General features: G+C 42.8%; 1 protein-coding gene and 1 pseudogene across 1 annotated transcript; one reads left to right on the forward strand and one right to left on the reverse strand.

The window, feature by feature from the left end:
* Nucleotides 1-446: 446 nt before the first annotated feature.
* Nucleotides 447-3,103, reverse strand: LOC546876 (annotated as a pseudogene).
* A 6,183-nt stretch (nucleotides 3,104-9,286) lies between these two features.
* Nucleotides 9,287-11,989, forward strand: LOC108168684 (PRAME family member 8-like). The gene is made up of 3 exons (XM_017318917.1): nucleotides 9,287-9,573; nucleotides 10,038-10,628; nucleotides 11,422-11,989. Exons 1-3 carry the CDS (start codon nucleotides 9,287-9,289, stop codon nucleotides 11,987-11,989), a joined length of 1,446 nt encoding a protein of 481 aa, XP_017174406.1.
* Nucleotides 11,990-12,289: the final 300 nt, after the last annotated feature.

The following is a 12,289-nucleotide window of genomic DNA, read 5'->3' on the forward strand; positions in this document are numbered from 1 at the left end:
GATTTTGAATCATGATGTCTGGCATCCATGTGTTCATTTTGACTCTCTCCAGAGGATATTTGCTACAGAATTCTTAAAGTTAGATATTTTATTCTACTCAGACAAGAGGAACAAAATCTAAAAAAGAACCCATGTACTATGTATTCACTTAATATTACAGTGAAGAACAAAAAGTGTACAAGTCCATGACAAAGGATCTAGCTAATCTGTCCTGGCAGAGTCTACTCATACCATCCAAGTTGTCTTTATCACTCCACAAGGCACCTAACCGCACAGTCTGTTCCCCATGTCAAGCTCAGCCTCCAAGGTCCCAATTACTGTTCATCCTTTTCTTTCCAAGCATCTGTACACTGCCTAAAGTCACAGTCTCTGAGCACCCCAGATGAGAGTTATGTCCCAAACCTGTCATTGACTCACATGTAGAAATTCTGTATCCATGTTCACCGCTAGCAAAAGCAAAGTCTGGCTCTCTTGCCATAGACACAACACTCGCCACATTTGTGGCATACACGTGTAGCAAAAGAGAGGCACTTGGGCTGCCTTATTGCCCTCAGTGTATCCATGAGATCCTGAAAAATTGGGCAAATCTTTCTACAGCGACATGACCCAACTCATTATAGCACTCCAGAGGGGCAGGGTATTGTTCCACATTCATCTTGCTCCAGATGGCTGTGTGCTGTAAAAGGTTCTGCAGGATGGGCATGGAGAAGTCATTGTTGTAGAAGTTGATCTTGGTGAGCTGAGAGCATTGTATGAGGGAAGGTAGGAGTGCATTGAGCTGGTAGTCCTTCATCCTACATCCCTGCAAATTCAGAGTCTCAAGAGTTTTTAACCACTTTCTCTAAGAAACCTCTCAGAGGCCTCACATCCAAAACCTGTAAGACCACACCTTTCATCTCCAGATGTTTTAGCTGAAAGAGACTCTGACAGTAAGAGAACGAATCCAAGTCTGACTGTGAAATTTGGTAGTGAGTGATGGAGAGGGACTCCAAGGGTATCATCAGGCACCTAGAGATAAATGAGACCAGATGGTTAGTTCAGGCAAAAGGTAATGGAGAACATGGAGTGGGGTTTACACAGTCGTCAAGTGACCAAGTGACTAAGTTCAGTGTGACCAAATGACCATAGATATTATCTGAGATGTTTCCTTTTGAGATCAGCTTAGTCAAGTCAAACCCACACCTAATCAGCTGGCTTCAGTCTCAAGCAGAAAACCTATTTAGCACCTAAGACACAAAGAGGAATTTCCATACCAAGAGAGTCCTGACAGGATCTAGGGATATTACATGTGGGCTCATTCAAAGCTGCATTTAATCCCAGCATCTGAACAGTCACTCTTCCTATCCATTACAGTTCCACACAATCCCTCATGTCTCTTTTATTCCACAGTACTGGGGCTCAAAAACCTTTACTCATGGGAAAGCAGGGGAAGATAGTAGGCTGTTCCCACAGATCTTAGCACAGAGCTCACCTCCTTGCTTTGATGGTCGCCCCCATCTCCTAACTACATCCTCACCTCCCTGTTGGCTGTGATTCTAAGAAGAATTACAGTCCCTTCTGACCTGATCTGAGCTACTCCTTACCTCCCTTCAGTCTTCTGCTTCAGGAGTACTCATTTGAGACTTTGAATCACTACACATAATGTCCATATTCTAAAGAGTCCCTAAAATTGTTTCACGTGACTGACTGGCAGGCATGCTACAGGAATAATCCTTAAAATGGACAAGAAGAAATGCTCTGCTAGGTAACCCAGCTCTCTATCCTTGCTTACCTGAAGACCTGACTCATGTGGTCTGTGAGAAAGTGAACACCACGCATGGAGAGATCCTGGAGACAATTGAATTTGGAGAAGATAGAAATGAACTCCTTGACACACTTGTCTTCTCTGTCTCCTGTCCTATTGGCAATCTTGAAGCTGTTCTCATAGAAGGGTGCCAGGAGAAGTTTGCGAAGATTTCTCATCTGCCAGAAGCAGGGAGCCAAACGGGCCAGATTGAACACATTCCACTCAGTGTTCAGTTCGAATTTCTCGATGTGCTCTGGATGAAAAACATTCAAAATCTCTAAGACAAAGTTCACGTGCATAGCCCAGATCTTTACGTTTATACAGCACAAATGTAGGGAGTCCTTTCTCTGCTGGGCCCACTTCAAGAAGTATGCTTGTGTTTCATCATGGTGGGGACTGAGGCACAGGTCAGCTACCACCTTCAGCTGCCTCCTCTGTGCATATCTGCGACGGAATTTCACTACTGTAGGCTTCTCATCCAAGGGCTCTGAAGAACAGCTACCATCCTCTGCCCCAGCCCATATGTCCCAGAAGGCATGGTGCACATTCCTCAGGTCCAGAACCTGAAATTTTCCCTTGCTGGGAGTGAAACATGTCAAATGTCAGCATACATGACAACCCTCAGTCAACTTTGACTACCTGACTCTAAACACAAGTACACACACATTGGTAAGGTATAATTTCTATTAAACAGAGTGCAATGTGCACACAAGCATGCTACAGAATCTTTCCTTGAGCTGTGTGTGTAGACCTGACCACTTTCATTCCACTAAGGTTCTCTTTATTTCTCCTTAGTCCCATTAATAGTGGTTATGGGAAAACCAGGGATAGGCTCATTCTAGAGGCTACTTATAGAAGCTGTAATCCACTGACAACTGTCCTTAGTCCAAGAAGACGATAACTTCAAGGTTCCTGCACCACTGCCTGATGATCCCATCAGAAGCCATTCTCCCTGACCCCACAATCTCTGCTGTGTACCCAAATGCTCCCTTATACACGACTTGATTATTACTCACCTGGTGTGAGATTCTCTTGTCAGTCGCATATCTATTCCATCTAGCACAGCCTGTAAGGTCTCCAGGTTAGGTGACTTCATCAAAGACCCCACAGGGAGACAGGGAAAAGTCCAGGTTGCCACCATTGCCTTAATGAGCTTCTTAAGTCTGCCAGCAAAGGCCTCCTTGAACAGTGCTGGGAAGAACAGAAAAGGTACCTCATCCAGAGAGGACAAGGCCAAAGCCTCATCTCTCAGCAGAGCCTGTAATGCCAGCTTCTGGAGTGTGGATGGAGTCTGAACATTCATCCTCTTCGGTCTCCAGTCAGAAGGCTCCTTGGGAAGGATTCAGAAAAAAATATACTTTCAAGACAAAGTTTGTAAAACTTCCTCACCATTACATCAACCACTAATCTTCAGAGTTACTACTCTGACAGTGACAGAGAAATCAGTTTACCTCTTCAACCTAAACTGGTGGTGGAAAGACAGACTCCCACAACCGGGGTCTTTCTAAAAACCAAATGAGCACATAATTTTCAAATCAAAATAATGCTTTTTGTGTGACCCTTTCTCAAAAACAATCTTAAAAAAAATTCCAAAATCAAACAAAACCAACCGACTGACCAACCAACCAAACAAACAAACATAAATCCTTGTGATGCAGATCAATATTAATTCACAGGAAGCAGAATGACTTCAGTGCATTTCTACAATTTTTAGGGTTTCCTGTGTATGGGAAGATCATGTACACAGAACAAAGCTATGTGGAAAACATGAAATGCAAAGCCTAAGGCAATACATATGCATAACTCACAAGTATCATTCGAACAATTGGGCGCTGAAGATCAAACATACATGGTCTACAGGTCTACAGTGTGAGCCAGGGTGTCTCTCTCTCTTTCTTTCACACACACACACACACACACACACACATACACCCCCCCCCCCACACACACACACACAACACACAAATTCAGAGAAGGGGAAACATGGAAACATGAGAGAACAGGTTACTCAGAATGATCTGATTTCCATCTTCCCCGGAGTCACAGGGCCAGTTCTAAGAGAGTTTGAACGAGATACAGAATCCTTGTCTCAAAAAAAAATATGAATCATACTAATGAACTCTGCAAGCTATCATGAAAATATATCGGTGATGAGGCTAAAAATTCATGTGGAATGAAACTCAAGGTCTTCAACCTGTTCCTCTAAAGGAGTCTAAACTTCTCTACATCAAACTGCATTACCCAAGGAAAACCCAGTTCATACCAGTTGAGCACTGCAGATAGGTCTCAAAGTCCCAGCTCCACCAGATAGTTATCCAGGCTGCTGGTCTCTGAATGTGTTCTCTGGATCGACTGGTGCTTTTATATACATACCTCTGTGCTAAACCCCTCCCTATTGTAGCCACACCCTCTAATCCACAACTGAAATTGGATGTCCTAGTTTAATCTCCACCACTTAAATTCCAGATTAAAGGTGTGTGTGTGTGGGGGGGGGAAAACGGGGGAACATGTAAGGAGATACAGAGACAAATTGTGGAGTAGAGACTAAATAAATGACAATCTAGACACTGGCTCACCTGGTGATCCATCCCATTTACAGTCACCAAACCCAGACATTGATGTGTATATACTTTTTCAGTATGCATTAAGAATGTCACACCTCAGAGTTGGAATGGAGGCTTTGTATACATACCCAATGGTGGGCAAAAGCTTTATTCACGTCCAGGCTTTGTGCTCAATGGGAGACAATAGATCCCTGATCATGTTATATTGCAATAAGTTTTTTTTTCTAGAGATTTTCTGTGATTGACCTGTGTCCCTCTGAGCAGCTTTTCCACGCTGTCCTTGGGGAATTTCATGCACAGTAGAATCTGTTGTTTGGGTGGTATTGTTGCACAAAGGTTCAAGGAGCCCTGTCCTGGTGAGGTTGACCTTCTGTCCCATGCTCATCAGAGTAGAAGGATGGAAAGCCTCAAAGGTTTTCTAGATCTTGTTTGTTTCTTGTTTGTTTGTGGGGGTTTGGGGGGTATTTTTTATATCTGTCTTTGTTTGAGGGTGTCCTCTGGACCTGACTGCAGCTGAGATCCTGTTACTAAGCATTGTTCTCTGTTTGGCCATAAAACTTCTAGCCCCCTTGCTCATCTGGTACCCAGAGCTTTTATTCTGGTAGCTTGGTGCTCTCTACCACCTATTCAGATGTAGCAGCTGCTTCAACAACTGTGCCTATAGTATTTAGCCATTCACTTCTTCCTAGCACACACAATTCCTTTCTTTTTTCACCTCTGAGCCACACCAGTATGACCTGGGAAGGAACATTGTGAGGGTCAGACCAACACCTGTTTGCTGCCCAAAGCTATGAGCAAACATTTTCTTCCTTGACTGACAATTGAATTTAACAGGCAAAAGCCAGAGACTACAGACTCAAAATCCAAAGGAACTGATGATCTTGGCCTCTCCCATTGATTTTCTCCAGAAATGTGGCTGTCACAGAACAATAGTCACATCTAGCCTTGATCCTCAACCTTTGCATATCTTGAAAATCTCTACCAGATGTGCCTAGAGAGTAACCTCAGGGGTCATTCCAGAATCACTTCTTCCGGGGGGACAGCATCAATGACACTGGTTCCTATGAAAGTACAGAATATAGATCAGTTTCCTTCCAGTCCAGTGTACACCATGAAAAGTCTTGCTAGCTACAAGTTTGGGAAGAACTTCTCTTGAGGCACTTTCCTCAAGATTGTGTCTGATTCAAGGAGCCACTTTGCCTTCTCCATGTTGGGGGCTCTCTCATGATCAAGAGTTCTATAGCTCACAATTTTCAAGCTTCTAAAACTGAACTATCTCACTTATCAAGTGTGGATACTGAGATCCTTTCCTGTAATGAACCCCCATGCTATTCGTTATGGCTGCCTAGGTGAAATAGTCCCCATCTATAACCCTGTCTACATGCAAATTAAAGAAGATACTATCTCTGCCTCTTTGTGAAGTATGAGCCTTCAGCCTGTCTAGTTCCTATCTCGGTGGCATTATCTGTAGACAATGTGCTAAGCTGGCACTCCTTCATGTTAATCAGATATGGGATAAAGAGATGGTTTAGGAGTTAGAAGCATGGGGGGAAAAAGACACAGGAGCTGACAAACAGAAGATGGGATATGAACCTAAGGTATCTGTTAGAGAAGCCAGTGCTCTAAATACTCAGTCATATCTCCCTCCCCTTTTCTTTGCTTCTCCCTTACTGAAAATATTTTTTTCATACAATGTGTTATGATTATGGTTTCAACTCCCCCAAGTCCTCTGAGGTCATTCCCACATTATTTTCCATCTCAATCCACACCCTTTATATCTCTCCTGAGAAAAGAAACAGGCACTTAAAGAATCCAGAAACATGTGTGGCAGAACACAAGTGTACTGCCAGGACAGGGGAGGAAGAGGCAGGACCACCTCCAGCCTGGCCTAGCAAGTGAGTTACAGAACAGTTTAACATACAATGAGACCCTGCTTGAAAAACAAACAGAGAAATGAACAAATAAACAAAAAGAGCAACAGAAAATCAAAAGAAAAGAAAAACACACAACTTGGAACAGGACAAAATAAATAAACCTACAGGAAAAAGAGAGCCAATCCCACCCCATCAAAAAAATAAAGTAGAATCACCAACAACAACAGCAATAACAAATCCCAAAGAAATAGAGAATACATTCAAAGACACAGAAATCCCAGAAAAACAGAAAAATGGTAGCTGTAATAGACAATCAAAGAATTTATAATCTAAAAGCAGAACAATATAAATAAACAAAAGTGTATAACACAACTTTCTAACACTCAGATCTGCTAAATTGTCTTTGACTTTGTTTTGTTTTCCTACCTACAACTGGTTAATTAGTCTTCTTTTAAGCGTAGGATTTGCTAATATCCAGTTATCAGTGAGTACATATCTTTTGAGTTCTTTTGTGATTGTGTTACCTCACTCAGGATGATGCCTCCAGGTCCATCTATTTGCCTAGGAATTCTGGGCCCCTAAGGGAGGAGCTAGAGAAAGTATCCAAGGAGCTAAAGAGATCTGCAACCCTGTAGGTGCAACATTATGAACTAACCAGTACCCCAGAGCTCTTGACTCTAGCTGCATATGTATCAAAAGCTGGCCTAATCGGCCATCACTGGAAAGAGAGGCCCATTGCACAGGCAAACTTTATATGCCCCAGTACAGGGGAACGCCAGGGCAAAAAAATGGGAATGGGTGGGTAGCGGATTAGGGGGAGAGGGGGTGGGGGACTTTTGGGATAGCATTGGAAATGTAATTGAGGAAAATACGTTTAAAAAAAAAGAGTAGAATTTGCATCGAACAGAAAATTTCCATTGGTATTGTGGGTCCTCTTTGGCTTTCTGTCTGGGAGTGGTAACGCTGGGTCTAGAAGGTAGATTGAATCTCAATTATTTGAGAAACTGCCAGATTGATCTTACAAGTGGTTGTGCAAGTTTGCACTCTCTCCAACAATAGAGATGTGTTCCCTTTGTTCCATAACCTCCCCACATGAGCTGTCAAATGAGGTTGAGAGCTCTGATTCAATCACTGAAAAGGTTGCATGTTACAAATATGATTAAAAGGGTGGAGTTTAATCATTTACTCCAATTCCAGCTTGGGATTGGTGGGTGTGGCTACAAAAGGGTGTGGTGAGCAGAGAGGTATATAAAGGCTTCACTGGAGCCAGAGAACACATTCAGAGAACTGCAGCCTGAATAACCGTCTTGTTTGACCAGCACTCAGAGACCTGTCTACAGTGTTCAGAACTAGTAGGTAATGATATTCCCCTGGGTTTGATGTAGAGACATTTAGAATCCAAGTTAGGACAAAACATGTTAATTTTTTCTTCTTAGAGGAATACATTGAACACCTGGGATTTAATTCCAAATGAAATTTTAGCTTCATCACAAACGTATATGTTAACCTGGTGATTTCATTATTATGGTTGATTTTCTATTTTGTTTAAGCTGTCCTAAAAATGGCCATGTGGCATTGGGTAGGGTGAAAAGCAATAACGTTTTGACTCATAAGACTCCTCAGTACTAAGATTACTAGTGAGTTCCCTCACATTTCCATTCACTCAATGTTTGTGCTTGTTTTTGTGAGTCACTGGCTTACCTGGAGACCTGGGGACCATGTATCTTTGAACACCTTTAACTCACAATAGCTGGAGTTACACTTGGAGTGTCTTAATGTCTCACTCAATGTCTTACCTTAGGCTTTGCCTTATATCACTTTCACACAGCTTTGATTTTTTTTGTTATGGTCTATATTTGGGACCCAGGATACCCTGAAAATTATAGGAACCCATTGTCATCATCATGCTTAGTGGGTCAGTATTGATCCAAGACACAAGGTTTTGTGTGTATGTGTGTGTTTACTGCTTCCATGATTGTTGTTTGTTGCATTTTTCTTTTGTTGGTTGTTTTGTTTTTTTTTTTTTTTGATTATTTAATTACATTTGAATTGTTGTTCATTTTCCCAGTCTTCCCTTTGCCAGCCCCTGACCATCATTTATCCACTCTGACTGTAAGACAATACTCCCTTACACACACACAACCAGTCCCCAACAAGCCTCCACAGTACCAAGGATCTCCATTCCCATGGATACCAGATAATTCAATCATCAGCTACATATTGATCCAGAGCCATGGATGAACCCATGTACAAACTTTGGGTGGTTGTTTCATCCGTCAGAGCTCTGAGGGGTCAAGTTAGTGGATATTGATGTTATTCCTATGGGGTTTTAATCTCTTTCACCTCTTCTGTTCTTCCCTAAGCCTTCCATTGGGTACCCCTTGCTCAGTCCAATGGTTGCCTATAAGTGTCTGCAATTGTCTTACATGCTGACACAGCCTCTCAGAGAACAGCCATACCAGGCTCCTATCTGTAAGCACATCTTGGCGCCAACTATAGTGTCGGGGATTAGTGTCTGCTGATGGGATGGATCCCAGGGTAGGCAGTGTCTGGATGGTCTTTCCTTCAATATCTGATTCATTTTTTTGTACAAGTTTTTCTTTAGATGGGAACAATTCTAGGTTAAAAATTTTGAGATGAGTGACTGGGCCCTTCCCTCACATGGGGACCATGCCTATCCATTGAGGCTGGTCTCTTAAGGTTCTATCTCGCTTGTGATGCACATGTTGTCTTAGGCCAACCACATTAAGTCCTGTGAGTCGTGTCAATTCAATATTACTTTCAATTTTTTTTAAAGAGTGTGTCACAAACAAAATTTTTGATCCAAAAATTATATACCCATTTGGGTGAGAGAGAGTCTGCCATGATGCCACTGTGGGGGACTGTCTTTCTATGACCTCTTAGAATGAAGAGGTAAATTGATGTCTCTACCATTGCATGAGCAGTAACTCAGAAGCTTAGTGGTTGATGTGATAGTGAGTAAGTTTTATAAACATTCTCTTAAACATATATTCATTTCTGACTCCTTCCCCAGGATTCTTCTGATTGGAGACCTTAAGAAGATGAGTGTTCATACCCCACCCACACTCCAGAAGCTGGCAATTCAGACTCTGGTGAGAGAGGAGGCTCTAGGCATGTCTGAACTGGAGGAGATGGCCCATGGACTCTTCCCAGCACTTTTCAAGGAGGCCTTTGATGGCAGACATATAAAGCTCATAAAGGCATTGGTGATAGCCTGGCCTTTCCACTGTCTCCCTGTGGGGGCATTGATGAGGACTACTGACCTGGAAACATTGCAGGCTGTGCTAGATGGAGTAGACATTCGTCGAACCATAGGGTTTCACACCAGGTAAGCAATTTCCAAGTCCTGTAGAAGGGAGTAGAAGGAGTACACATTAGACATTGTCAGAGAGATTAGCTTTGTCATAAATGGATCAGATGATTCTGATGGCATCATCAGGCAGGGATACAGGGTTCTTGACAGCTACTGTTTACTTGTACTGAGCACAGTTGGACATGGATTAGCCTTGAATATGGACTAGAGTAAATGTGGCCTCACAGTGGAATGAGTCTATCCCTGACATTCCCACAAGTACTAATAATATAAGTAAGGAGAAGTAAAGTGTACCTTATTGAAAGAAAAGTATTCATGTGTACAGAAGCACAGGAAAGCTTCAGTAGCAAGCCTGAGTCCAACTTGGATATCAGGTCCTGAAAAAAAATGTACACTTTAGCAGGGAAGAGAGATGAGTTTAGATATATGTAATAAAAGCTAATTCAGGGTCTGCCATCATTCTTATGTTTCACCTGCAGGAGGAAAAAACTACAGTTTCTCGACCTGAGGAATGTGCACCATAGCTTCTGGAACATATGGACTGATTCAGAGGACAGTGACTATTCAGCAGAGATCTTGGATGAAAAGAAAGCCCTGCAGGTCCGTCCCAGATATGCACTGAGGCAGCGTCTGAAGGTCACAGTTGACCTGTGCATCAGGTCCTGCCTTGATGAAGCACAAACATGGTTCTTGAAGTGGGCCCAGGAGAGAAAGGGCTCCCTATATTTCTGCTGTACAAAGATGAAAATCTGGACTCTGCCAGAAAGAGCTCTCAGACAGATCTTCCATGTTTTTGATCCAGAGCATATCATGGAGTTAGAACTAAATACTGAATGGACTCTGATAGAGTTGACACATTTTGCCCCCTATTTCGGGCAGATGAGAAATCTTCGCAAAGTCTTCCTGGCACCCCTCCACAAAATCGACTTCCATTTACCCAATAGAACAAGAGTCACTGAAGTCAAGTGTATCAACAAGTTTGCTTCTCAGTTCTCCAAATTCAACTGTCTGCAGCATCTTTTCATGTTCTTCGTCCATTTTCTCAGATCCCAGATGAATCAGGTCCTAGGGTAAGCCATGATGGAGAGCTGGTTCAGCTATCAGAGCAAATCTATCTCACTTTTCTTAAGGGTTATAGGGACATGATGCCAACCAGTCACTAGGAAGAAATATTTAGAGACTCCAAAGACTGGAAGTTATGTCCTATTTCCATGAATACTCAGTTATACAAGGGAAATTTTACAAGGTAAATCAGTGTCTCAAATGAGCACTCATGAAGTAGGAAAGTAAGGTTCAGTTGTAATTCTTCCTAGAATCATGGATGCACAATCAAACAGAAACTGAAGAGGAATGGAAGTGTGTAGTGAGGAGTTGGGGGACTCACAAGTACAGGGTTAACAGGAGCTATATGCTCAGATCTGTTAGAACAGCCTTCTATCATCACCCAGTTCCCATGGGTTAAAAGTTTTGAGCCCGAATACTGCTGAATACATGGGACAGGAGGTAGAGCTTGGGCTATAAATGAGCGCAAGAATGACTGCAGAGGGAATGATAGAATACAGATTCAGTAAACCCACAGCAAATATTGAGATCCTGTCAGAATTCTATTGGGATGGGATTTCTTCTGTTGCTTTCTGCGATTAGGGGATGAACTGGTTTTCAGGTTTAGAGTGAGGCCAGGAGATAAATTATGAGGTTGACATGACTGAGCAGTTTCCAACAGGAAGCATCATAGATGATGTCCTTAATCACTTAGTCAAACTGATCTTGGGGCACCTGATTCCTGCTCCCACTCTGTATATCCCTGCCAAACCTCTCCAAGCCCATTTGCCAGAACTAACCATCTGTCTCCTTTATCTCTAGGTGCTTGATGACACCCTTGAAGACCCTCTCCATTACTTACTCCCTGATTTCACAGAGAGATTTGGATTCCTTTGCCTGCTGTCAGAGCCTCTTTCAGCTAAAACATCTGGAATTGAGAGGTGTGGTCTTACTGGATTTGGATCTTATGCCTCTGAGAGGTCTCCTCATGAAAGTGGCAGGCACTCTTGAGACTCTGGATTTGCAGGGGTGTAGGATGAAAGACTCCCAGCTCAATGTTCTCCTACCTGTATTCAAACAATGCTCTCAGATCTCCAATATCAACTTCTACAACAATGAATTCTCCATGCCCTTCCTGAAGGACCTTTTGCAGCACACAGCCAACTGGAGCAAGATGAATGTGGAACAATATCCTGCCCCTCTGGAGTGCTATGATGAATTTGCTCAAGTCACTGTAGAAGGATTTGCCCAACTTTGTCAGGATCTCATGGATACACTGAGGGCAATAAGGCAGCCCAAGAACAGCTCCTTTGCTACAGATATCTGCCACACATGTGGGGAGCGCTGGGTCTTTGACCAGGTGGCTAACCTTTGTAGTTGCTGGCATTAAAATGGGAAAGTTCTGGATTTGAATAAACAATGGGCATGGGACACATGTCTTACCTGGGGAACTCAGAACCTGTGGCTTCTTTCTGACATGCTCAGATGGTTGGAAACAAAAGGATGTTCAATTACTGATATTTTTGCAACTGCTCTTGACATGGGGAACAGTTGGACGGACTGTGGGAACAGGGGCCTAGTGGAGTCAGAAACACAGCTTGGCATTGTCACATGGCTTCTCCCCAGACAGACTAACTAGATGCTTAGTTGTACACTTATAAACCTGGATGTTCTCTCTGTGTGGTCTTTG

This window comes from Mus musculus, assembly GCF_000001635.26.
Source record: "Mus musculus strain C57BL/6J chromosome 5 unlocalized genomic contig, GRCm38.p6 C57BL/6J MMCHR5_RANDOM_CTG5".
Lineage (NCBI taxonomy): Eukaryota > Metazoa > Chordata > Mammalia > Rodentia > Muridae > Mus > Mus musculus.